We start from the raw sequence: 27454 nt of genomic DNA, 5'->3' as shown, positions 1-27454 counted from the left end.
GATTCTAGAACAGGCTCTCAATAGCAGTGGGGGAAAAACCACCTACCTAGTTTGAAGCTGGAGTTTGATAAGTTCGTGAATGGGACGATACGGCAGGGTGGCCTGGAGTAGCAGCAGTTGGACTCGATGACCCAGCCCTGTGTTCCTCTCCCACTCATTCCACCCCTGCTCTTTGTTCTGCCCTCTGCCCTGCTGCCTCCTCTCTCAGCTTGTTGGCTTTTGGAGGGAGAGACAGGACCTCACCTGTTTGTTAAGCATCAGGACCTTTAAACCTCCCCATGCCACATCTGCATCAGGGGCGGCTCCAGGCACCAGCACAGCAAGCACGTGCCTGGGGTGGCAAGCCACGGGGGGTCGCGAGCCAGTCACTGTGAGGGCGGCTGTCAGGCAGCCTTCGGCAGCAAGCCTGCGGGAGGTCTGCCGGTCCTGTGGCTTTGGCGGTAACTCGGCGGCGGTTGCCGAAAGCGCGGGACCGTCAGAGCACCTGCAGAAACGCCGCCAAATCCGCGTGACCAGCGGACCACCTGCAGGCGCGCCACCGAAGGCCACCTGACTGTCGTGCTTGGGCCGGCAAAAAACATAGAGCTGCCCCGGTCTGCATTTGCCGCCTGTGCAAAACTGCAGAGCTGTGAATTCCCTTTTTGTTTCTAATACTAGCTCTTCAATTGGCTGAGTAAAGCAAAGTCTTGCTCTTGGCTCGGTGGCATTTCTTTCGAACGCCACGTCTGATCAATTCCAAGCAATGGTCGAGGCAGCAGTGGCAGAACCGCATGGACTGTGATGAATTCTCCAGGTTTTGGCTGAAAAAAGTCACTTTTTGACATTGTCTGCAGAAAAGCCCCTCCTGGTCTGCCCTGCCCTACTAGACACAGAGACCGCCAGCTCCTTGTGGTACTACCTGGCAATCCTCGCTAGTTCTGCCCGTAGGCTCATCTCCAAGGGCTTGGCGAGCATCACTCAGAGTGGCCCCTGAGTGGTCACTGAGCAATGTCCCCATGGCATGGACAGGGAGACAATTCAGGGCTGGTTTTCCAGATGAAATCAATGGGAGCTGTGGGTATGTAACATCCCTGACAATCAGGCCTTGGGTAATTGGCCCAAAGCCACATAGGCAGCAGCGTTCAAAATCAGGTCTCCTGCCTTCTGCCTGAGTCATAAGGCCCCACCCTCCCGGGGGCAGGCAGGGGGAGTACCGGGAGCACAGGACATGCTGCCTGTTTTCTCATTAAGGAGCTCCTTGCCAGGTGTGTGGCTGTCTCTGATGGACACGTGGCACTATCTCTCTCCGAGGCCTTACCTGGCTGGAGTTGACTCGACTTTTTCTCTTTGGGACTTGTAACAACCACTGACAGCTACCCGGAAAGCGCTGCCTTCACTGTAATTGGTCATAGTGCTGGGCCTTTTCAGTCTCCCTGCGGCACCTACCCAGCTCCTCTAAATGCACTCTCAGCCCATCAGCATAGCATTCATCCATGGTACCAGCCCTCCCACACATGCCACCGATGGAAATGCTTCCCCAGAAGCAAAGCAGCACCTGTGCACACCAGCTTCACCCATACTGGCCTGCCAGAGTTGCAGACGCTCTGGCCGCTGTCCAAGGACAGCCTGTGTGGGATAAGTAGGGAGCTGCAGTGATCACCTCAGTGGAGCTAGGTTCCCCATGCTGCTGGTGGAAGTGGAACCCATGTCACGGTGGTCCCCAGAGAAAGCTGTGCATCCTCACTCATCTTAAGTGCCACCTCTCTGGCTTTTGTCACTCATCACCTTCCAATCACACGCCTCCCTGGCCCGCTTCCCTCCAGACCTTAATGCTTATGGAGCACTTATTGCCACGCTCTCAGTGCTTTTCCCGAACACTGGGCTCGAAGCTGCCTCCACCTCTCCTACCCGCACCTGCTGGAAACACTGGTGCAAATTCCCATTCAGCGTCTTTGGTTCAGCTTTTGGGCTCAGGCAAAACTTCAACTCCCAGGAGAATTCCTGCTCCCGAACGGATTATAAAGGTAATTTTTCTGTGCAGGAGGAAGATGGCCACAGGGCCAACACAGAGCTTGGGTCAGACTCAGTGTCTGACCATGGGCAAGCCACTGCATGTCTCTCTGGCTCTGCTCCCATCTTTGTTTTAAAATACCTACCACACAGGGGTATTTAACCAATGAAGCCAGGCCTGACTGGGAAGTGCTTTGAGAGCCTGAGATGGAAGCACTAGGAATGCAAAGTGGTCCTGACCGCTGCAGAGAGCTAGTATTCCCAGAAAGCCACATTCAAGCTCTTGTCCCATGGGTGCTGAGGACACCATCTGCCTGGCCCTATGACACACAATCTTGCTTGCCTGCATCACTGCTTTGTGCCTCACTCCCGCAGCCAACCAGCCGGCTCTGTCTCCCTCTTTGTGGGTCTCCCAGCACCTGGTGCAACTATCCCCTGCCGAGTTCTGAAGCTTCCATGAACTGGGGGGTATCTAACGACTCCAGCCCATTGCTTTGGCTTCCAAAACTGGTGCCAAGCAATACAGTCCAGCGTAATTGGGATTCATCACCAAGCCCCTCGCACTGATAAACACCCTTTGCCTGCAGCACAGGAAGTGTTTCTCTGCATGCTGGCTCGTGTGGTCATGGCGTACACTCAGAGAGGGAGAAACAAAACATTGCAACCTTCAAGGAAGAGCATCTATGTAACACGCCTGTATTGTTTAGAACCCGGAACCCTAACACGCAAGCCAAATACAGAGAGAGACGAAGCAGGCTGCACCCTAAGGCAGAGAGGCACAAGTCACCCCATCTTGTTCTTTTGTTGATGGCCCGTTGAGGTCCCAGACCACACAGCTTTCCTCAGAGCCCCCTAGCCTGCAAGCAGGATCAGGAAACCCCTTACATGTTTAAAGTAACAGCTTTTAATCTGAACGCAGTTTTCAATGCACGACATCTCTTCACCTTTCCGCACTGGATCTGACACAAGGTTCCCATTTCCCAGCAGGGCTCCTGGGCACTTCCCTCCATTACGAACAGGTGGCCTTTGGCCTGAGCTGCTTTCCGAATGGGACCACCTGTGTTGTGGCTGGCCTCACAGGAGTCTGTCCCCATGGCAGGACATGGTCCCTCGCTCTGCTCACGGCCCTGACTGGTGGCTCGGCACCTGTGATGTGCTGTCACACTTCCCCCGCACACATGCTGCTCTCGGCGCGCTGTAGCCAGGCCAGGCCCACAAGCCCCCAAGGATCCCACTCAGGAGCATTCAGCTGCTGGGTCAGCCCGTTGGAGGTCAGGCAGCGTCCCCCCACCCCCGCTCCTCCTCACGCCGCTGAGCAGGAGCGGAGCTCCGTCTGGAAAGCTGCACGCTACCGCCCAGCCGAGCAGTGTTATTTAGTAAATCTGTTCCCAGCCCTCTGTTTTCCGGCTTATCTGGGCAGCGCTGTTTGCGCTGGTGGGGTTTGGGTGGAAGCGGCAGGCACTGTTTTTGGAGCGCAGTTAATTTTTAACCACCCCAGGGCAGTTCTTTCCTGGGTGTAGGAACCAGCTTTTCCTTTTCAGAACGACCCCAATCTTCCACTGGCCATTCTCCCTCGAGCCCTCAACACTGTATGGGAAGGAGTCCCATCCTTCAAGCCAGGTCCTTCCTCTGGGACTCCTGCCTCCACGCGCGCACTGCCCCTCCCCCTGAAATCCCGTCCGTGCCACGGGGTCCCTGGGCGGTGCCGTGGGGCAGGCGGTGGGCTGAAGGCGTTGCTGAGTGGGGTCCACAGTGGGGTCAGTGGGGCACAGCATGCCATTAGCAGTGGCCGCCTCTTGCGTGAGTCAGAGCTTCACACCACTTGTTTGCTTTAGCTGAGGCATAAGATAAAGAGCCGCCGCGCTTGCTGCACAGTTTCAGCTCTGAGCAGAAAGGCGACATGGCCAGGACCAGGCTCCCCAGCCCTCCGCTCTGCTGCTTGGCTTTGACCTTCTCCGCGCTCTTTGGTGAGTAATCAGTGGCTTGTGGCCATTGGCTTTTCATGGGTGTGGGTGCCCAGGCAGGGACTCCTCTGGCAGGGAGCTCAGTCGGGGCTATTCGTGGGGCTGGGTTTCAGCTGTTTGTTCCCATTTGCCCAGACCAGGCAGTAGAGTAGGGCTGCTGAGCCTGGCTGGTGTCGCTGGAAGCCTCGGCACTGGGGCAGAATGCGGAAATCCTTGGCGCAGCCCTGCAGCTTCCTCCTCCTGTCTTAACGGGAAGGCTTGCACGGCTGGCAACTCTAGTGCTTCCCTGGGACACCGGCCTTGTGCTCCCGTTACGCTGACTATGGCAACCCGCAGCTAACCTTGTATGTCCCAGTACACGCCAGCCAGAGCAGGGCCCTCTCCACGTTCGGTCACATGCTGGGGCGCGCTCTGCAGCTCGCTCTGCGGCCTTGTTTGAGGAACTTGTCACGTACGGTTACAGACTCTGCATCTTCCACCCTTTGTGAGAAGGCTGAAAATCTGGGAATCCAACCACCCAGATCAGCCGGGGCCTAGCTGGCCTGAGCCAGGACCTTCCCTCACAGCCCTGGAGTCTTCTACAATCCCCATGTTGGAGGTGCCTGGACTTGGCTGCCTTCCAGCTGCCAAGCCCTTGTGGGCCAGCCATGCTGAAGTCACCCCAACCGCAGAGCAAGCAGGGCGGCACAGACTTGGGAAAGCAGGAAGGGTCCTACCAGGCCTGTGGCTGTGGGTGAGAGCAGGGAGGCACTAGTGGGATGGAGGGAGGATTGAGCCAGGGAAGCAGGAGTGCGTGCGGCTGTGCCTGGGGGTGGAGGGTGATTTGGTGAGGGGTGGGGCCGTCTGAGTGTGCAGGTGCAGGGGCGGGTGAGACAGCAGCAGTGAGTGTGAGGGGGGGGAGGTGATTTGGGGAACAGGGGGGCTGTTTGCGACACACCTCCGTTGCACCTTGTCTTCAATTGGATTGTAAGCTTTTGGGGCAGGGACTGAGCAGGAGCTGTGCGGGGAGGGAGGGGGGAAACAGGCTCAAATTGGCAAGTTCATCACAACCGTAACCATGGCGAGCTGAGCTTCGCCCTAACAACCGAAGCAGGGTGGGAAGGGTCGCGAGAGAGACAGAGGGAACCAAAGTCAGGGATTAGAAAAGACACTGTAGTGAGCTATGTGAGGAAAGAGACGATGGGGGAAGGAAGGTGAAGCCCAAGAGCATGGGAAGCGGCTCGCTCGTGTACCCTGATACGTGCAGCATCTGTGATGTTCTGCACCTCATGGGAACACCCTACGCTCCCATGTTCATCCTTATAAAATGATTTGTGTGGTATCCGATGCAAAATTTGTCATGTTGGGTGTCTTCGGAAGGCTCATGATGCATTGAGCATTGTTGTTCAAGTGATGTTCTCGTAATTGTTGTTACAGTAAAGTTATAGGTTATAATTTCATGTATATGAGGCTGAAAATGTATCCTCATGGCTGAAAATAAGCCCGGGCAAAAACTCTCCGGGAACAGAGGGGCAGTTCGCACCTCATCAGGGCATGTATGAGACAAGCCCAGCCTCACAGGAACAAAGGACGCTGGCCTAGGCAGCAACAAAGGATCTGTTGGACTCTTGAGTGAGTCACCCCCCTTCCTTGGGTCAGTTTGGGACTACGATGAGGTAATGCTCACCTGACTCTGAAGGGGAGCGGGGCAAAGTCAAGAGGGAAGAAAGAACATGATAAAAGGGAGAGACGTTTGCCGTGCTCTTCCTCTCTCTTCCACCTACGTCTACAGACATCCCCACCCAGCGTCTGAAGCGCTGATCAAAGGGGAGAGCCTGGCTGAAGGGCAACCAGCCAGCCTGTGGCGAGACGCATCTACGTTTGTAAGGGCATCGGAAGTGTTAAAATCTAAGCACACCATTTTTGGTGGAATGAAATAAGGACAAAACGCATTCGACGCTGATCTTAATTGATTATAAGTCAACCTTTGTAGTTAATAAATCTGTTTGTTTATTCTACCTGAAGCAGTGCGTTTGGTTTGACGTGTGTCAGAGACTCCCCTTGGGATAACAAGCCTGGTACCTATCAATTCCTTTGTTAAATTGATGAACTCCTGTAAGCTTGCAGCGTCCAGCGGGCATAACTGGACACTGCAAGATGGAGGTTCCTAGGGTTGTGTCTGGAATCGGAGATATTGGCTAGTGTCATTCGCTTGCAAGTAGCTGGGAGCAGCTTACATGCCAGGGGCTGTGTGTGAACAGCCCGGGAGTGGGGGTCCTCACAGCAGAGCAGGGTAAGGCTGCTTCTAAGAGTCAAAGATTGGAGTGACCGAGCAGATCACTAGTCCAGATAACACCAGAGGGGAACGTCACATCATCCCAGGGCTTAAAGTTATATATAGCAAGAACTGCCTGGAGAGATGGGACACTCAGGAGCAGAGCGGGTAATAAATCTCACAAAGGAGGGCGGCAGGCGGCTCCGGTGGACCTAGCGCAGGCATGCCTGTGGAGGGTCCACTGGTCCACCAGAGCCATGGCCGCTTTTTTTTCTTTGTTTGTTTGCTGCTCTGGCCGCCCTGTAGGGGGCAGAGGAGGGGAGCGCCTTGCAGCAAACTCAGCAGGGCAGCCCAGGTCCTTCCCTCCCTGCCGACCGGAGCAGCGCGGATCCCTCCCGCAGGCGGCGCGGCGGTCGGGACCGCGGGATGAGCTCCCCGCTGAAGCGTTGGCCGCCCCCCTTCTCTCTCTCCCCCCCCGCTCCCTCCCCCACCCCCACTAGACCAGGTGTGCACTCTGCAGCACAGGGAGTCCCCCTGCACCCTGGCTCCGGCCGCCCTGTAGGGTTTTTTTGTTTTGTTTTTTCCCCTGCTTTGCCAGCCGCACCGTTGTCCCCCCCCAACCCCGCTTTGCCGCTCCGGCCACACCGTGGTTTTTTGTTGTTGTTGTTTTTTCCCCCTGCTTTGCTGCTCTGGCCGTGCTGTGGTTTGTTTGGTTTTTTCCCCCTGCTTTGCCTCTCCGGCGCCCCCCCCCTTTTTTTTTTTGCTTGGGGCGGCAAAAATGCCAGAGCCGGCTCTGCCCATGGCAGCTTATTTGCTTAAGAGCATCTGGTGTAGGACCTTGTCAAAGGCTTTCTGAAAATCCAAGTACATTATATCCACTTGATCACCCTTGTCCACATTTGTTGATCCCCTCAAAGAATTCTAATAGATTGGTGAGGCATGATTTCCCTTTACAAAAGCTATGTTGACTTTTCCCCAACATATCATGTCCATCTATGTGTCTGATAATTGTGTTTATTATAATTACAACCAATTTGCCTGGTCCTGAAGTTAGGCTTACTGGCCAGTAATTGTCAGGATCACCTCTGGAGCCCTTTTTTTAAAATGGCATCATATTTAGCTACCTTCCAGTCATCTGGTACAGCAGCTGATTTAAGGACTAGATTATATACCACAGTTAGTAGTTCTACGATTTCATATTTGAGTTTCTTCAGAACTCTTGGGTGAATACCATCTGGTGACTTATTACTGTTTCATTTATCAATTTGTTCCAAAAATTCCTCTATCAATAACTCAATCTGGGACAGCTCCTTTGATTTGTCTTCTAACAAGAATGGCTCAGATATGGGAATCTCCCTCACATCCTGTTCAGTGAAGACCAATGCAAAGAATTCATTTAGCTTCTTGCAGTGGCCTTGTCTTCCTTGAGTGCCCCTTTAGCACCTCGATTGTCCAGTGGCCTCACTTTCCGCTTCTGATGTACTTCAAACATTTTTTTGCTGTTAGTTTTTGTGACTTTTGCTACGTTGCTCTTCACACTCCTTTTTGGTCTCCTGCCTAATGATACTTGGCTGCCACAGTTTATGCTCCTTTCTATTTTCCTCTATTTGACTTCCAATGTTCCACGTGTTCACAGAGGTTTGGGCTGTAATTTCCTTCATTCTTTCCTGAAACTGCATTTCAAGCTCCTTTCATTTTGCAGTATGCTATTTCTAAACTGTTTCTACTTCAGGAACTTCAATCTGCTCTTTTCTTGCTGTAGCAATTAGTTGTAAAATCGGATCTCTTAATGCCAGTAATGTAGACAATCCCTGATCTTCCAACTCCCCCTGTTCTTCACTATGTAGGTGGCTTGTTGTATGTTTGGTTAAAACCAAATGGCTTTTTGATGCATTTTTACTGTGATCTGTCCCAGAAATTCCCAGAGCGTCACAAACTTCTCTTAAATGCTCATCTTTTCCTCCTCCCTTCCTAAGAATGTCCTTTAACTCTCTCCCAGCCAGCCATAGTGCTCGCAAACAATTAAATCTTCCCCTCTTACTTTCAGAGAAAACTTTCTTTATGCAAAATCACTTTTCTGTTGGCATTACCTTCTGGCAGCTTTTCCTGGAACAGCCTGCAACCGCTCTAGATAGCTTCCTCTCTGGTCAGATCACTGCAGTTCAGCCTCTCCCGCCTGTGCTCACCATGTGTTACACTCCCGTCCAGGGATCGTGGGTTTCAAACTGAGCTTTTATTAAACTTTAAATATATAGTGCAGCCAGCGCCAGCCTCACACCAGCTCAGTCTTTTTGGGACACAACAACAATAACCCCTATGGGACCACTGTGTTCTCCAAACTGTAAAGGAGCAGGGCACAGGGAATTTAACCCTGACATTCCCTTGTGAGTGCTACATAATCAAGTCCCCTCTCAATTTTTTTGATAAGCTAAATGGATTCAGCTCTTTTAAAGTCTCCCACTCTAAGGCATTTGCTCCAGCCCTTGAACCATTTTGGTTCGCACTAAGAGCTTATGCTGACTCGCTTGTCCACTATGACTTTTCAGAGCCCCTGCTTTCCAGGACACAGATTCCCATTCTTTGGGTGTGGCCTGCATTCCCTCTTTCTAGATGTAGAACTTTGAGTTGGCTGTATTTAAATGCAATTTGTTTGAATGCACCAGGTGACACATGGGTCTTTTTCCTGAGAGCGTACAGTTATTTTCAGCCAGAAGGAGTACTCCCACTACTTTGCATTTGCCAACATTGAGTTGCACGAGCTGCCATGCTGCCCATTCACCTGCTGTGACACTGTATGGCATATGTGGGACACTTTGTGATATTGTCGATACCAATATTATAAAATTGCAAGGAATCGGACCAGATATGCCGTGTGAGGTACCTGCGACAATGTTATCGTTTGCCAAGTAGGATAAGCTTGTTTATATGTTTGTATCACCTTTGTATTGTGATTTAGAGATATGTAGGGTTTAATCTGTATTTCCAAACTTGCGCTGTGTTTCTGGGTGACACCCCCACACAGACTGGCATCAGCACTGCCTAGCCTGTTTGATGGTCCATCAATGGTCATCAGTGGTACAATGAACCCAAAGGAGCCAGAGGATGTACCTTATGAGTCAGCAAGACATGTAGGGGCAGGCCTATGGACAGAGAACTCTAAGGATGTTCCATGCCCACGTGCTGTGAACCTTGTGTTTGGGACACAGGAAGTACAAACCACATGCCAAAAGGAATATAAAGGGCAGCTGCACATCTTCTCCATTTTTGCCTTCATTCCTGTTTCTTACCTCTGGAGTGACTTTTCTACAAACGAAGCTCTGAACAAAGGACTGAATGACCCATCCATGCTGCGGATGTTGTCCAGAGGGACTTTCAAGCCAGCAACTCACCAATACTGCTAAAAACCTGATATATGGACTTTGAAGTCTCTGTATGTATCTGACTACTTTACCATTTAATAACTCTCTTCTTGTTCTATTATAAACTTTAGAACTAGACACTAAAGGATTGGCTGGCAGCGTGGTATTTTGGGTAAGATCCAAACTAATACTGACGTGGCAATGTGCCTGGCCCTTTGGATTCAGAAGAACATTTTGTATAGTGAGCAGAGTTTTAAAATAACTTCTCACTATACTGGACCTAGGTACTGATTGGGAGCCAGAGAACTGGAATGCAATAAAGGGGGCTGGGTGATTTCTTTTTTCAGCTTCTTGATAACCAGTGTGGGGATCAGAAGCATAGTTTGCGACTGGTCCGTGAGTCTAACTTCAGGTTAACCACCAGTTTTGGGAGAATCTGCTCTCCCTTTTTCAGCCTGCCCTGACCGTGGCATTTTCAGTTCACACCTGTCATGGTGTGGTCTCTTTAGAATCCTAAACTCACTTCACATCTTTCACAATTTGCCAAATAATGTTCTTGATAGTCAGTTTCTTGGGCACGACAAACAAGTGTGGATCATTAGGGCTGGTCGGGTGGGTCTGGGTTCCCCACTCCTGCTTTGTAAATATCCTCTTGGCTACTAAAAGCTCTGATTTGTGGGCTCATGTTGGGCATTGTCTATGAAGGGGCTGGTGATTTTGGGAAATGGTCTCCAACCCCACAAGGAGCACGAGGTGGAGGTGGAGACGGGCTGTCCTTTCACCCCTGGAAGTCACCCCCAGCCCTGTTTGTGCAGTGTCCCTCTCTAGTGACTCTGGTGACAGATACCGAAGGCCACATCCCTCCACGTTCCTTTCCAGCCCTTCTTCCCCTAGGGCCTGATCCAAAGCCCGTAGAAATCAGGGTGAATCTTTCAACTGACTGTAACAGAAGTTACATCAGGCCCTTAGCAGGCATCCGGAAGGAGAAAGTGCAGCATGAGAGAACGAGACTGACCAACTCACAGGAGCTGAGAGCAGCCTGTCACTCCATGAGCTCCATTTGGGCTGGGGTATCTTTCCCGCCCACCCACCACACCCGTCCCCCGCTAAGGGGCCATTTAACACTTGCCTGAAATGTCAACAAAGTGGGAAATGAAAGGAAGGAGAAAACCATATCTGGGCAGCACAAGTTTTACCTGACATGTCGTTACTGATCACACGTTTCTGTTCGGAGTTGCGGTGTATATTGGTACAGCGGTAGGGCCCAAAGGCCCCAGCCAGAACGGGGCCCCCTTGTGCGGGGCGCTGTACAAACACTGGAAGAGACGATCCCTGCCCCACAGGCCTCTCCCAAGGTCTGTGGGGGGGGGGGGTCAGCGAAGGCAGGGGTCAGTGTCATGATAGGGTAATAGAGCAGAAAGGGGGGGGGTGCTGTATCCTGGAGGGCTTTGGGGGTTAGGCCAAGAGGCTTGTGTCTGGGGTAGTGGTGGAAGCGGGGCAGGTAATGGAGGGGCTTGCAGAGGAGGGCAGGGTGAGAGCAGCGAGCAAGGAAGCCGAGCTTAGCCGCATAGGGTTGCCAACTCTCTAATCGCACAAACCCAAACACCCTTGCCCCGCCCCCTGCCCCGCCCCACCCCTTCTCCAAAGCCATGCCCCCATTCACTCCATTCCCCCCCCCCGCCCCCGTTGCTTGCTCTCCCCTGTCCTCACTCATTTTCACCAGGCTGGGGCAAGGGGGTTGGATGCAGGAGGGGGTGTGGACTCTGGGGTGGGGTAGAGGGGTTTGGAGTGGGGGAGGTCACAGCTGGGGGTTGGGGTGCAGGCTCTGGGGTGGGGGATGGGGCCAAGGAGTTTGGAGTGTGGGAGGGGGGTCAGGGCTGGGGCAGGGGGTTGGGGTGCAGGCTCTGGGCTGGGGGGTGGGGCCAAGGGGTTCAGAATGTGGGAGGGGGCTCAGAGCTGGGGAAGGGGTTGGGGTGCAGGCTCCGGCCAGGCAGCGCTGATCTTGGACGGCTCCCAGAAGCAATCAGCATGTCTGGCTCCTAGGCGCAGGGGGGACCAGAGACTCTCCACGCACTGCCTCTGCCTGCAGGCACCAACCCCGCAGCTACCATGGGCTGCAGTTCACAGCCAATGGGAGCTGCAGAGTCGGCGCTCAGAGTGGGGGCAGCACGTGGAGAGCCCTTGGCTGCCCCTGCGCCCAGGAGCTGGACATGCCGATCGCTTCCGGGAGCTGTGCAGAGCCAGTGCAGGCAGGGAGCCTGCCTTATCCCGGCAGTGCCACCGACTGGACTTTTGGCCTATTAAAATCTCCCAGATTGCTTTTAATGGTCACCATGAGACTGAGGCATAGGCGGCAGGTTCGTATAATTTTTGGTGGGGCCCAAAATGGTGGTCCCCCCCCCCCCCGCTCTCATCCTGTAAGCTGATATAAAATGAAGCTACAATGCGTCAGCACCACAAGATTACAAGGGTCAATTAAAAGTGGAAAGTCAGAAGCAGCACTTGCCTGCTTCAATATACGGTATTAAATTTTGTTGCACCTGTTGTGACAAAGTGGGAATGTTCTTAATGTTTTCTCTGAATACTGTGTGGGTGCCTCAGTTTCCCCTGCAAAGTGCCAACTGACGGTGTTGGGGTCAAAGAGATCAGGTGGCCTCCTTGTCCGGAAGAGACACAAAGGCCAGATGAGGGAGTATCAGTTTGGAGCTGGCTGTGGAAATCGGGAGAGGCCCAGAACTTGGGTCTGGGCTCCCCACCCCCCAAGATGGACCTGACTGAGGGGTCCTGTTTTCTGTACTTACAAGCTCTGTTTTAGACTGTATCCCTGTCATCTAATAAACCTTCTGTTTTACTGTCTGGCTGAGTCACATCTGACTGTGGAGTTGGGGTGCAGGGACCTCTGGTTGCCCCAGGACCTGCCTGGGCAGACTCGCTGTGGAAAGTGCATGGTGTGGAAGGGCATGCTGAATGCTCCGAGGTCAGACCCAGGAAGGTGTAAGCTTCTTGCTCTGGAGACAGTATGCTCAGAGAGGAGGCTCCCCCAGAGTCCTGACTGGCTTTGTATGGAGTTGTTCCAAAGCATCCCAGCATCCCCTTCCACACCATGCGCTTCCCGGAAGTCTGCACAGGCACTGACACTCCCTCCTCTGGCCTTTGTCTCTTTTCCAGGCATTAGGAGGCCACCTGATCTCTTTGTTCTCCAACACCTTCAGTTGGCACCTTGCAGGGGGGTGGCCCAGGCCATCAGTTGCCTGGAGGCAGGGTTGCAGCCATTATCTGTGCAGACGGCATCACACTGGCCCTCTAGGGCTTTACAACAATCACACCCCCTTATCCCACCATCTAGAGCCTTAAGAAATGCATTGGGGAAACTGAGGCACACAGTATTCAGAGAAAACACCTGTATATGACCAGTTACATACTTTGAAGGGTGTAAAATAATCAAATATTGTGCTAAATACAACGATACTCCAAACTGACCACCAAATTTAAGTTGCATGTTTTTCCTCTCAGGTGAGGGTTCTGGGGTGGGGCTGGGGATGAGGGGTTCACAGTGCAGGAGCGTGCTCGGTGCTGGGGGTGCAGGCTTTGGGGTGAGGCAGGGCTGAGGATGAGGAACTTGGGGTGCAGACAGGCTGCCCCAGGGCTAGGGCCAGAGAGGACTCCCCATCACCACCACTGGCAGCAGCAAGCTCCAGGGGAGGGACCCCTCCTCTGCCCCCCTACCCTCCACAGCACACTCACTCTGTACCACAGTCACTGCACATGCTCCTAGGGCCCCTCAGGTCCAGAAAGCCCACTCGCCTCCCCTATGATGGGTACTGGGGGTGGGGGTTGCCATCACAGGTGGCCTTCCATGCTGCCCCTCACCATAACTTCACTGTGGATGGGTGATGGGGCTGCCCCTTGCTCAGCATGGGGCAGAAGTGGGGTAGGCAGGGTGGTGGCTGGCTATGGGGTGGGGGAGCAGGGTGTCATAAAATTCATCCAAGCCCCAGGTGTTCAGGTCTAGGAAGCCTCCCTCTCCCATCCCTCCTGTGGCGGGTGGGTTGGTGGGTGCTGGGGGAGGGGGCATTGCCTTCACATGTGGCTTCCTGCCTCCCCTGTGCAGCCTGCTGCGCCTCACTGGGGGTAGGAGTGGGGGCTGGAGCTGGGGCTGGGGGGGAATCATAGGGTCAAACACTCAAACATCATAAAAAAAATCATAGGGTCAAACACTCACGGAAGCCCCAGCAGCTGCTAAGGTGAGCGATGTCCCTCTCCTGGCCGGAAGTCCCGTTCGCGTCTCCTCCAGGTAGGGGCAGGGGAGGGGAGAAGAGGCCCCCTCCACTCCCCTCCCCCTCTACAGCAGCAATTAGTTAGCATTGTTCTTATGCTAATGCTGCAGCTGTAGCCTTATGCTACGGCAGCAAAAGCAAGAGAGAGACACTCGCTGTGTGCTCTCTTTACATTCAGGCAGGGACGCTTCGGGGGGAAAAACCTAGCTCCAAATATTGGTGGAGCAGAGCCCCTGATTATGAATATTCTTGGGGCTTTAGCCCCAAGAGCCCATATAAGTTGGCGCCCATGGACTGAGGCCGATCCCAGGAGACTGCCAGCCAGTCCAGGAGAGTTGGCAACCCTATTTAAGCCGCAGCATTTTGAATGGACGGGAGGGCAGGGAGGCTGCAGCTGCGGGGGCCAGAGAGCAGGACACTGCAGTAAGGGACAGGCAGTGACAGAACGGAAGGACTCATTCACTCTCCTCCGCAGGTGCTGGGCCGTGTGTGGAGGTGACAGTCCCACAGGACCCTGTGATGCAAGAACGAGGCTCCAGTGTGGAACTTCCCTGCCACTATAAAACCTCGGTTGACAAAAATTTCATGCTGGAGTGGAAGTTTGCGCCAGCCTCTGTAGCGCCTGAGCAGGGCAAGCAGGTGAGGGAGGCACCGGGGTCCCCAGGGGAGGAGCTTCAGGGCCTGTGGGGAGCTTTCTCCAACATGTTACTGCTTCCAGCCCAGGGAAAGCCAAGTGGGGATCGTTCAAGGCTCTTGATGCTGGGATGAGGAGCTGATGCGGAAAACGGGGGTGAAAGTTGTCAGCCCAGGCTGAGGGGCTGGTCCACAAATAACCACCAGGGAACAAGAGTGAGGCCAAGGAAAAGCCCCTAAAGGCTGATGGGCTCGTTGTTAGAGCAGGGGGCCTAGTGGATAGGGCACCGGAGTGGGACTCAGGAGGCCTGGACTCAACTCTCAGCTTTGCCATTAGTTCTCTGGGTGCCTTGGGCAAGTCACCTCCCTCCCCGTGCCTCAGTTTCCCCATCTGTAAAATGAGGCTAATGCTGCTGCCCCCCTTTGTCCAGCATTTTGAGATCCATGAAGGACACACTCTCTGCATAAGAGCTGGTGTTGCTTTTTCCCAACCAATATCTTTTGAGTCAAAAAAATGAAGTTTTTGTCTAAATGTTTCCTGAAAGCAGCTCAGTTTGGTCCAAATCTTTGACGGTTCCAACAGCAACAAAAAGAATTGGAACCGACACGAAGGGCCCTCTCTCTCGTTTCCGAAGCAATGCCAGCTGAATCCATTTCATTCCCAACTTTTGGTGGAAATGAAATTTGATTTTTCGAAGGGCTCTAATGTTATTGCAGAATGTGGGGGGAGCAGCCAGCCCCGAGGGGCCCTCAGATCCGAGTGATGTATGCCAGGGCTATTAGAAACACCGGTGAAGCCACACATCCAAGAGCAGGGATGGGACCAGGATCAACTGGGAGGCTGGGGCAGGACTTGTGGAGAGAATAGAATGAGAAGCTCAGAGGCATGTACAGTAGTGAGTGTCACTGCAGATACAACTGTTGTTTCGGACACCTAGTGGGAACAGCCAATTGGGATGTTCTCATCCATCGAGGGGGAAGGATGGGCTTGTGGTTAAAGCCCTGGGCGGGGTGCAAGAGATCTGGGTTTTATTGCTAGTCCTGTCGCAGGTTTTCTGGATGGGCCTGTGTGTGTTCCCCTGGGATACGCCGTGTACGGCCCGGGCGGGGCTGTGTGCTCCCCTGGGATACGCCGTGTACGGCCCGGGCGGGGCTGTGTGCTCCCCTGGGATACGCCGTGTACGGCCCGGGCGGGGCTGTGTGCTCCCCTGGGATACGCCGTGTACGGCCCGGGCGGGGCTGTGTGCTCCCCTGGGATACGCCGTGTACGGCCCGGGCGGGGCTGTGTGCTCCCCTGGGATACGCCGTGTACGGCCCGGGTGGGACCGTGTGTTGTATTGGAAGACTGTACATGCTGGGTACGTCCTCGGGCCATTTTGCAGCCTTTCCGCCTGCTCGCTCTCTCTGTCGCTCTCTTTGTGTTAAATTCTATAAGGGCTCTGGAAAGAGCTGAGACGGCTGCTCTGTCTGGGTACCTGCCTGGCCCCTCACTGCCGGGTCTGAGCGCCTGGGACAAGCTGGTCTGTGTCTCTGCTGGCTCAGTATCCCCTTTGACTTCATGTCCCACTTTGCATAGTGTTAGCCCCTCCCACTTTTGTGTTTCTGTCTCCTGGTGAATCTGTCAAAGCCCCTCGTCTCCCCCTCGCACGAGCCCCGAGGCTGGCGGCTGGAGTCTCTGAAGCGTTCACCTTAACCCACTCTCCCAAGCCACATGCTTTGGGCAGGTTTGCTCTTGGCGCTGGGTGACACTCCGGTGCCTCCCTCGTCTGATCCCCCTTCGTTCACTGTGTCAGCACTGGACAAACCCCTATCTCTGCGGGGCCCTCAGCAAAACATCCTCTGCCTGCAGATCCTCTACTTCACTAATGACAAGCTGTACAAGCCCGGCTCTCAGGCCGAACGGCTCAGCCTCCTGCACGACCCTCCCACCATGGGGGATGCGACTCTTCAGCTAGCCAACGTCCGCCCCTCGGACAACGGCACGTACATCTGCGTGGTGAACAACCCCCCGGACTTCTACGGCAGCGGCTCAGGGCTCATCCACTTCACTGTGCTGAGTGAGTCTGGGTACTGCGATCCCATGGCCCACCACTGAATGGGGATCCCTGCTCTGAGCAGGGCTGGGTCTGAGAGCAGCTGGGATCCATCCGTCCGGCCTTGGGGCTGGGATATTGCAGGTCCCTTGTATCGCATGCATCAGTGTTCCCATCTGTACAAAGGGGCAATGACCTGGACCTTCTTGGAAGGTGCTTTCGGATCTCTGGGTGGGAAGTGCCAGAGGAGAGCAATTATTACAATAGCTTTCCATTCACTGGCCTTTGTGTGGCACTCTAGTAAATAGCAAAGAGGCCCTTTCAGAGAGCTGGATGGATGGCAAGGAGAAGAGTGGGTGGAAGGGGAAGAGAAGGGGAGGGGCTGGTGATGTGGGGAGCAGGAGGACGAATAGATGAGACTCTGTTAAACAAGGCAGTGATGCAGGAATCATAGAATCTCAGGGTTGGAAGGGACCTCAGGATGTCATCTAGTCCAACCCCCTGCTCAAAGCCCCAATCCTCAATTGTCAGCGGTGAGCACGTACCAGCTGACGGCAGTGGCAGGAGAGACCGTGAGCAGCTGGCAGTGGCAGGGGAGACATCCAGATGCCATGCTACACGACGATAGTGCATGCTCTAGTTCAGAAATCCATTGTTTTCTCTTCTCGTTCCCCATTCAGTGCCTCCATCTACCCCTGTTTGTAAAGTGACAGAATATGCCCGGATTGGGGGTGATGCCACACTGACCTGCAGCTCTGTGGAGGGGGTGCCCACCCCGATTTACGCCTGGTCACGGGTGGACTCCAAGACCTCGTTGCCATTGGCCAATATGGTGCAAGGTAGGTGGAGAGTGCCATCCCTTATAAACCCTCCTGTGCAGAAATATGTAAAGCTTCCACTGACAGATTCGGCATAATCTGATAAAAACGAAATTGAAGGAATCCAGACACCAACATATGACCTGCAATATTGGATGGGGCCAATGGTCCATCGCATCCAGTATCTGCAGTGCCTAGGCCTGTGCTTCAGAGGTAGGTGAAAAAGGGATCTGACCAATTGTACAAAGCTGTCCAGGGTTGGGGAAGATTCTTTCTTCCCCTGGCAGATAAGTTTATATCTGAAGCATGGAGGTATGCCCTGTTGTGATTTTGGGAATAAGCAGTCCCTTTTAAAATCCAGGTATCATATTTAATGTTGACCTCCTGTGATTGTATGAATTCAAGGCTCTTATGGCCAGATACAGTCTGGAGTAACCAGCTGTGAGTCCCAAGTAAATCTCTGGATCAAAGGGAATATTTTAGAAATTAGGAAAAAAAGTCCCACAAACTCTTTCTCACGTGCATCCTGATATATGGAGTCACAGATCCTATGAATTAGAAGGTACTACATTTCTAAAAGAAAACAGCTGTAAACTACAGACACAGACAGAGATCCACACAGCTCAAGGTCCAGCTTTGTCTGCCTTGTTCACCAAGAACCACACAGTCTGCAACTCTGTACCCCACACAGAGACATCTGGTGGATAAATAATATACTGCAATACATTGCAACTCGCACAGTCCTGACACACAGGAGTAGTCTCATTGATTTAAATGAAAGCACTGACCGGAGTAGAGACTACTTATTTGAGTATGAGTTTGCAGGATCAGACCCTTAATCTTAGCTTTATAAACTTATTTTTCAATGCCATTTGCAGTTTCCTTTGCTACCAGTAGGTTGCACCTGTGGATCAGTTTCAGAGGCAAATACCATGTCCTTGTTTATTTGAATATATTTTAATGTCCCAGACAGAAGCTGTAGAGGAGTTGCTGCTCAGCTTCAGAGCAGTGGTTTTGTTCTTCACCAGGATTTCTTCCAGCGAGTTTGAACCAGACTAGCTCTTTAGAACAGATCTTAAAGAAAAAACCCCAAAGGACACAGCCTAGAAGCAAAACCTCCTCTTCAAAGGCCCCTTTGAGTCCTTTTCAGCAGAGTCTGATCAGAGGCCTGAATCCTCCATCAGATGCTGGGACAGTAGCTGGGTGAGAGATGCTGGTGAAGCTCTCAGTGGAAGTGGAACCAACTGTTCCCTTTCCGAGGCTAGCCAGTCTCCCGTGCAGTCTCACCTTCTCCAATCTCTCCCCTTGATGTCTTGCAGTCTCCACTCCGGGGCTGTCTCTCCTCTGGACTCAGGGCAGGAAACCAGCATCTTGCCCGTTAATGCACTTAAGTGACAATGTTTATTTCAAGGGCCGGTCTCTTTGCAGTCTCACTATAGGGCCGTTAAGCCCTGGGGCATAGAAGGCACATGGCCGGTTTAAGACAATCTCCGGCTATCTGTCTTGATCTAAGAGCATGAGCTTGTAGGAGATACAGGGAGGGGGCAAATCCAGGACCCAGCCCCCCTTCTACCGCTGACCACTGGGTGGAGCTATTCCCATCGGCTGTGGCTAGAGTGACTCACAACCATATGTGCCAGCCTCAGGGCAGACTGTTAAGAAGCAGGGCTCAAACCCCAGACCAGTTGGGTGTTCTACACTTAGATTTCACCAATCAAGTGTCAAGAGTGAACTCCTCAAGCTCTACCACAGCCTTACTATAGAGCAGGGGTGGCCAGACGTACTGGCCCTCCGAGCCACGTATGACAATCTTTCTAGAGCCGGGGGTCGGGGCGTCAGCTCTGCTCCCGCTGAAGCCCTGAGCCCCAGCAGGTGCGCTCCACGGAGCTGAAGCCCCAAGAGCCCCCCACCCTGCTGGGCGGAAGCCCCTATTCCTCCACCCTGCTGCAAAGCAGAGCTCCTGAGCTCTCCCCACACCCCCAGTCTGGTAGGTGGAGAATGGGGGCGGGGGCTCCATGAGCTGCACTTTAATGGTAAAAAAAGCCACAAGTGGGCTCATGAGCCACAGTTTGGCCACCCCTGCTATAGAGTAATGGCCAGTCCCCTGGGGGGCTCTGCTCTATCTTGCCACCCTCGTAAGCCTGTCTTTGTGATAGATAGAGGCTAAGGGCCCTATTCCTTACCCTGTTTGTCAGAGGGTGGTGATGGACAGCAAGAGAGAGATCAAATAGAATATCCGGGTTGGAAGGGACCTCAGGAGGTCATTTAGTCCAACCCCTTGCTCAAAGCAGGACCAATCCCCAGACAGATTTTTGCCCCAGATCCCTAAATGGCCCCCTCAAGGATTGAACTCACAACTGTGGGTTTAGCAGGCCAATGTGCAAACCACTGAGCTATCCCTCCCGTGATTGATCATTACCTGTTCTCTTCATTCCCTCTGGGGCACCTGGCATTGGCCACTGTTAGTAGACAGGATACTGGGCTGGATGGACCTTTGTTCTGACCCAGTACGGCCATTCTTATGTTCTTATGGTCCCTTACACCAAAAATCACACTAATATTCAGGTTACTCCCAGTCCCAATGGACCAGTCACTTACCTCAAGTCAGTTGTACCTTAGATCTCAAACCAAAGATAATGCTTGGAGCCAATCCTATAATAAACTAACTAAAGATTTATTAACTAAGAAAAAGACATAAGGGGGCTATTTACAAGGTTCCAGCAAGTAAACTTACACACACAAATGAGTTAGTCTTAGGTTCCAAAGGGAAATGGAAGCTGCTGCGTTATGCAAGCTTTCTATGTCCTTTAGAACAGTGGTTTTCAAACGTTTTAGGCCGCATGCCCCTTTCCAGATAATATAGTCCGCTGCCTACCCTCATCAGCAGTGCAGAACTTCTGGATGGCCAGAGAGCAGCAGCTGCTGGCTGGGGCATTCATGTTGTTTGCAGCATGGGAGGACTTTTTTTATTTTTTTTTTAATCCCACTCTCATCCCGCCACGCAATACCCATTCCTACCCGCTCCTGCGTCGCTTCTTGAATTTTTATCCCGCTCCCGCTATTATGGCAGTGGGTCCTGTGGGGCCCACGGAATCCCAGTCCCACTGCAGGGCTCTGCTCTGAAGGCAGCGCCGCCACCAGCAGCAGCACAGAACTTCAGGGCTGGGTGGCCAGAGAACGGCAGACACTGTTCATGTTGTTTGCGGTGCGGGACTCGTCCGCCATTACAGGATTTTTCTCACATGCCCCCGACGACAGCTCGCGTAGCCCAGTTTGAAAACCACCGCTTTAGAGCTAAGCAGCTTGGGGATCCTTTGCTTATGCTTAGAAAATATTGCCCTGTCCAAATTCCAATCATCATAGTCTTCTGGTCTCCCTTTATTTCCTTCCCCAAGAGTTCAAAGTGATGGGACAAGTGTTGGCACCTGTCTCCTCTGCCTGGGTGTGGGAGGGACAATCAACAAAGTCTTTTGTTCTTTGATGTTTCACAATGGCTCATCCGGTTTCAATGGGCCTTCTTGTGTGCAGGACCAGCACTTTTCATTAATTAATGCTTCTTCCCTGGTTGGTTAGATACACAGGTTAACAATGCAAACGCTCAATATAAGTTTACACTCTGGGATACAGATGTTATATGAGAGATTAACACATACAGTCGCTCTCAAGCATGTCATAAAGTCCCAACACTGAACACATTATAACTCTAACATCTGTTGTAACAATGCTAACACACTGGTGAGCCAGGCTGGGCATTTGTCAGTGTTCAGTGAGCCTTGGCATGAGCTGGCACCTGGTCTGCAAGCATAACAGGCTGCTTCTGCCAAGTCACCTACAGAGCTTGAGTACTGAACCTTCCCCAACCCCCACACAGAGAAGGACTGACTGACAGCAGACTCTGGCCTTTCAGAAGCCCTTCCCAACCAATCACCCAGAGGTGTCCCAGTGTCCAATATGGGCTATTTATGACATACATGGTAGGGAATTGGGTTGCAAAGCCGCCTTGCTGGACAGGGTGCTAGGCACACATGCCGTTGTGTGAACTACACTGGCCTAGCACATGTGCCCATGTCTCTCTCTAGTGGCTGGCTCTAGAGAGAAGAATAGTCCTGCTACTTGCTTGCAGCTAGTGGAGTTCCTCTAACTCACGTGGCCGTGGCCTTAGGAGCTGAAAGTCCCAGCATCAGTCCCTGCAGCTGACCGGGGTCATTCCATGTGCTCACGGTTGGCTACTCCCATTCCCCGTCCCTGTCTCTCCTTGTGCAGGGTAGAGCTCGTCCCAGAATCCAGGGCATCTGCAGCCCTGCACCCTTTGGAAATGCTGCCAAAGCCCCGTACTATGCTGAGTCCCACTGCTCTCTCTACCCCATGCCCGCTCCCTCTGCTAGTACAGGGGGGTTCCTTCAGGTGCCTCTGGTATTGACTGTCCTGCTGCTTTTCTCCTTACAGATGACCAAACAGGGAAGCTGCAGCTGACAAACCTCTCGCTGGCATTCTCAGGGACCTACCAGTGCGTGGCCTCCAACCAGTTCGGCCACGCCAGCTGCCAAGTGACAGTTAACGTGTCAGGTGAGATGTCCACCCTCTTTGTGCCTGTGTGCCCACCAGGAGTGCTGCCTTCTGCCCACATGGCCCAACCCCTCCTCTGCAATGTGCCTGCTGGTGCCTCCCTGCTATGCCAGGGTCCACTGGGCATCTGCCAGTTATGCTCCTTGATGCATCTCGCCTTGGAGACTGGAACGCTGACAGAGAGCAATGATTGGAAGGGCCGAGGTCACATGGGACCAGCACAATCTTTACAGTCCTACAAGGAGACAATGATAAAACTGAGCAGCTTGGATGTGCAGGGAACTAGCTGAAAGCCTACAATCCCTGCCTAGTGGTCCCTGCTGAAGCCATGCTGCTGGGGAGGCGAGGTTGCACCTGGAAGCAGGGAAGAGGCCATTGATTTCCATGCATGTTCTGAAATCTGTGTAGTCTCCAGGGTGGCAGTGGGCTTTGGGGGCTGGGCTCCACCCACCAACAATTCCACGTAGAGGCAAATCCCTCTCCCCGATGGAAAGATAGGTGCAAACTTCCCAGGTTGGACTCAGTTTCTACATTTCTCTTTGATGCCAAGGCAAGGTACAAGCGCGTGTGCAAGCTGCTGGCCAGCGGACATGTCTTAGTGGACACGACAGGCCCTTTTCTTGTGTCCTGGCTACAATAACACGCTAACTGGGACATTGTGAAAGAAATGAAAAGTTGCAGAATGCCTGGGCACAGACGGGTAGTTCAGGAGCTTCACGTTCTGCAGCTCAGCCAGAGGGAGAAGCTTTGGTTTCCTTGTTTAATGCTAGTTGTTCTGCCCTCAGTGGCGTCTAGAAAACATGCTGGGAGTTGGACAGAGAGCACAAGCCGCAACGTCTGGATGTTCCTCTGTGGAGCTTTCAGATGCACCAAGCAAAGAGGCCCTGAGAATGAAATATCTTAGACCATGCGTGCAAAGCTGCACCCCGGTTGCCTACCCTCTACAACAGAGAAACGCAGAGCTCCAGATCAAGTCAATGGGTTTTTTTTATTGCTATGGGCAATTTATTTTTTCAAGCCGTTAGATTTCTGAGGCAGCTTGTCACCATGGCAACCTATTAATATCACATAGTGTTGGTTGATTCAATTAAGGTAAACAGTCCAATCTGCTCTGGGTTGGGGGCGGGGGGTGTCAGGAGTGTTCCTAGTCCCTATTTCTGAGCCCAGATCCCAGAGCGCAGCCACACATGAGCCGTCCCCTGCTAACGAGGGCTGGGTTCCATGCATTGGCTTCTCCTATAAGACCGGCCAGTGGGCTATTTACACCTCTGCCTTGTCCTCTCCTTCTGCCTTCTTTTCTCCACTGCAACTTACTGTCCTCAAGGTCACCTGCCAGTGCGACCTCTCCCTGGCCATCTCTCCCACTCCCCACAACCCCTCCCCTTGGCTTTTATGACACTGTCCTGCCACCTCCCCAGCTACCCCTCTCTCTACTGCGTGCTATCTAGCCGTCGTTGGCTAGCGGGCACCACTGAGGGCTCTAGCTGCAGCACTGGAAAATCGGCAGAAATGGCCACTGTTATTCCTAGCACTTGTGCTGCCCACCGCCAAGTTAAGGTGGGGCTTGTCCTCGCCTGTCCCTGCTTTCTCTGTGGATATGGTGAAGACATGGATAGCTGCTCTGTGCCCCTCCCCCAGGAGAGAGACAGGCCAGCTCCATCCCAGGTGCAGCCCAGAAACCTGATTGATGGGCAGGTGGGGCGGGGCTTGGAGGACTTCCCAGCTGCAATGCCCTCAAAGGGAACATCTGGGATGAGAGTAACGGTTGGGACTGTCAGCATCGAGATGGTTTCTTGCTGATGGTTCAGAGGTGGGGTGTGGGGCTGCTCGCATTGTCCCGTCCCCTCCTGGAGGTTGGCACAGGAGGTTGGGGAATGGGTGGAGTGGGGGGGACGTTTCTTGCTCCCTCTTTCCAGAGGGGCAGGACCTGTGTGCCCTGTCGATTGCAATGCCCTGGGTCCTGACCCAAGGCCTGGGGAATGGGATCTGGTTCTTCTCGCGCAGCCCCTCACCATGAGGCTTTGCTACCATCTAGTGGCTGATGCGCAGGCTGCTCTCTGAATTCCTAGGGCTGAGGCTTTTATCTCGCTCTTGCTGAGAGTACTCCCTCCTACCCAACCCTTATCTACATCAACCCTTCTCTTGAGGGCTCCTTTGCATTTCCTCTTCTCCCGCTTTCCTGGTGCGGGGAGCCCCGAGTTGCGATTTTTGAGCAGTCTAGCGGGAGGTTACACCCAGATTTCACCCACTGGCCGGGAAAGTGACTGACGCCGGCTGAGGATCTGGGCTTAGCTCCTTAGGGGTTCATCCAGGGCATGGTCAGGAATGCCCGAGGGCTGGTCGGGAAACACGAATGCCGCTTTGTGAAAAATGTCGAGGGCCCAACAGTCGCTTTCATTCCAGAACAAACCTGAGCGTGCAACATACTTGTGAAACAGAGTGAGACAAAGAGAATCCTGCCTTCCTAAATAGCCAATAGCCCAGTGGTTTGGGCCCTTCCCTCCTATGTAGGAGACCTAGGTTCAAATCCCTGCTGTGCGTGATTTGGAGCAGTGTCTGTCCTGGATCTGAGACCTGCCCAACCTGAGCTTTGACCCATCCATTGTCATGAGACGTTTTGATTTCAACAAACCTGCCTTTTTTGCAATGACAAACCGTGTCTGACGCCAGATTCCGAAGCAGATCTCATATTCGGGCTCTGGAGTTAGAGTTCAAGGAAATCTTCTCCCTCGGTGATTGCTAGGGTCTTGGCTAAGGACTGTATCTCATGTTGCTTTTAACGCTGGCCTCCACTAGTCATGTCCCGTTTCCCCACTTGGCACGTGGATCCCACTCAGGACTGGCTCCCTGTGTTAATTAGTGCTGGCACCTGTGACAGCTCCCCTCTTAGCCGGCTTCACAACCTGACTGAGCGAGGCCTAAGGGGACAGGTTGAGAGCCCGCTGCCTGTGGGAAGGGTGTAAATGCCCCGGCTGGAGAGGCATTATGGTGGGCCAGGAGGGAGGGAGGAAATGAAGGAAAGACTCTGTCAGAGAGGCAGTCCCCTCTGAGTGGGAGAGAGCAGTGTGTGACTGGGGAAGTCTCTCCCGTAGGAGCGGTGGCAGTGCCTTCATGGGGACCTTTAAAAGGGCAGAGCCTTAGAAAATGCCCCAACAGGGAACACTCCTAGCCCGGCCCGAAGTGACCCGAAAGGGTTCCTCTAACTCCAATTTATGAGACTATCTTCCATCAAAACAAATCTGCTCTGTTGGAATGCTGAGAGCTCTCCCAGGCTCATCTTATGGCTGGTGATAAAGGGCTGGAGGGATAATGCGGAGCTGGGAGCCCTCGAGTTCTAATCCTGACTCTGATTCACTATGTGACCTCAGGCAAGTCACTGCCTCCTGCTGCCTCAGTTTCCCTTTCTGTAACCTGTGGCTGGGACTGACTCCTGGGCTTACTGATCCAGGGGAGAGCAGTTGGTGCTGCTCCTTCTACTGGGTAAGGATGTGAAGGTTCCTACACTGCCCTCTTTACAAAGTGGTGTGCTGGGATAGGTGTGAACAGGGTCGCCTGGCTGAGAGGCAACCGAACGAACTCCAGAGCATCACAGAGAGTCGATTTAATTGTGTTACGACCAAGCAAAGGAGCCTGCAGCCTTTGCACCCATGACAGATCTATGTTGGTTAGGAATGTTTGACTGCTCTAGCATCATCTCCTGGCTCTGGCGTCATCTCTAGTGTCCCTTCCCTGTTCTTACTCGCTCACTCTGTTTTCCGTTCCCTGTCTCTTCCCGATGCTTCTCTCTAGCCTTCCTTTCCAGGCTCTTGCAGTTGTTTCAAAGTCACCAAGGGCCAAATTCGGGGCTCGTTATTGGCTGCCGATCACAAAAATCTAAGCCGGGGGGGTGGAAAGCCCAGAGTTACCTCCTAAGCCAACCTTCACCTCTTGGGTTTGTGTTCCCAATAGGCACTGCAGAAGCTGGAGCGACCGCAGGAGCTGTGATAGGAGTGCTGCTGGTGCTCTTGCTGCTCGGGGCAGCTGCCATCTATCTGTTCTGGTACAGAAAGAAGGACAAGAAGGAGTCTCAATCCACGTACACCGGGAACGATATAAGGTTTGAACCCCTGAGCAAAGCTTTCCCATGGCGAAAGCAGGCAGGATGTGTTCAGTCACACTGCACGGCTCAGTCTATAAAGGATAAGCTTGGGGCGTACTGTGGCCAGTGCTTCGCATGGCACTCACAGGTATAACTGCATGATGGCAGTAAGGGGAACCCTTCAGACTTGGCTTCAGATCTCACTGAGATTCCATGAGAGACACCAGCCAGATTGTGCCACAGGGCAAAATCCATCCAAGGCAGGCCCACCATCAGTGCAAACTTCCCTGTCCCCCACCAACATGCTTCCTCCCTGACCTACGGTGCAGAGGGGAGTTCAGTCTGTGCTTAGTGTCTCTGCCAAGGCTGCGGGTGGAAGCTAGTCTCTATGCTGGGGATGTGGACGCCGGTCCCCCAGAAACTGAACTGCGATCCACCAGCTCATTTCACCTAGGCTGCTGAACAGCCACCCGCGGGGGCTGCTGTAGGTCACTGCTGATCCGGGGAAGATTTGAGCAAAGTTGAAAGACTCTTGCTGACAACTCCCACCATTTCCATCCTGCTCCCAGGGGCTTGTCATCTTTGGGCAAGAGACACAGCTGCTGAAGCATGGACCCGCCCAGACATGCTGTTATCAGCACAGGCAGTCAGTGGGGCTTTGGGAAGCAGGTGGCTTTGTGCAGCTAACACGTCTTTAAGGTCTGGGATGTAGAATTCGCTGAGAGGTCCCAGGTGCACCTGGAGTTGAAGGTTGAGAATCAGGCACTGCAATTGTGCAGCCTCTGACTTGAGGCTGCTAGACTGGAGAACATGTGACACCATAGGGCTGGCGGGAAGGATGAGGCAGGCAATGGGGTCAACTTGCCACTAGACTGGAGAATGTGCGGCACCGTGGGGCTGGCGGGAAGGATGGGGCAGGCGATGGGGTCATAGGTTTTCTCCGTCTCTAACTAATCTGATGGAATGATTGTGGTTTCCCATAGGGAGGCTGGCAAGCCCCTCAGTACATAGGAGTCACTCTGCACCAGTGAGCGGAGAGTGATTTGTTAAAGGGACGGAGGATCACATCCTTACCTGGTGTCAATCGTGTTCACGAATGCTGATGGAGCTCAACCAGTTGGTGCCAGAGCTACCTGATTCGTTTCTTGTTTCTTTACAGGGAGGATGCCACTGCCCCGGGGATCTCAGACACCTCCTTGCAGAGACAAGACAGCGACCCCGGGAGCCATTTCCTGGAGCAGCCGGTGTCAAGGCCAGAGTCCGCCAGCACCACCAAGTCCAGACTCAACATGGTTGTGTGAGCGGGGAGGTGGCGCTGGCTCCTGTTCAGCTCAGAAACCTCAGCTGGATTTTGATACGTGACCCCCCCCCCTTTTTTTTTTTTTAAATAATGAAGGTTTTTACTGTCTCCTATTTACTGGCTGGGGGGACCATGCAGGGACCCATCGAACAGCCTAGTAAACACTTCCTCTGTTATACACTT

General features: G+C 53.2%; 1 protein-coding gene across 1 annotated transcript; it reads left to right on the top strand.

The window, feature by feature from the left end:
- The first annotated feature begins 425 nt into the window (after nt 1-425).
- VSIG2 (V-set and immunoglobulin domain containing 2) lies at nt 426-27454 on the top strand. Its single transcript, XM_044997347.1, has 7 exons — nt 426-3956; nt 14319-14482; nt 16326-16533; nt 17190-17348; nt 21774-21893; nt 25842-25989; nt 27131-27454. Exons 1-7 carry the CDS (start codon nt 3890-3892, stop codon nt 27270-27272), a joined length of 1008 nt encoding a protein of 335 aa, XP_044853282.1. The 5' UTR covers nt 426-3889; the 3' UTR covers nt 27273-27454.

This window comes from Mauremys mutica, chromosome 22 (assembly GCF_020497125.1).
Source record: "Mauremys mutica isolate MM-2020 ecotype Southern chromosome 22, ASM2049712v1, whole genome shotgun sequence".
Taxonomy (NCBI): domain Eukaryota; kingdom Metazoa; phylum Chordata; order Testudines; family Geoemydidae; genus Mauremys; species Mauremys mutica.
The sequence above is the reverse complement of the archived record's forward strand: the minus strand, read 5'-3'. Positions and strand labels throughout refer to the sequence as shown.

Excerpts from the sequence above, each read along its gene's own strand:
- VSIG2 (XM_044997347.1), top strand. The coding sequence starts at position 3,890 with ATGGCCAGGACCAGGCTCCCCAGCCCTCCGCTCTGCTGCTTGGCTTTG. Across the intron at positions 3,957-14,318 it reads GACCTTCTCCGCGCTCTTTG|GTGCTGGGCCGTGTGTGGAG; the intron begins GTGAGTAATCAG and ends TCTCCTCCGCAG. Across the intron at positions 17,349-21,773 it reads ATTGGCCAATATGGTGCAAG|ATGACCAAACAGGGAAGCTG; the intron begins GTAGGTGGAGAG and ends TTCTCCTTACAG.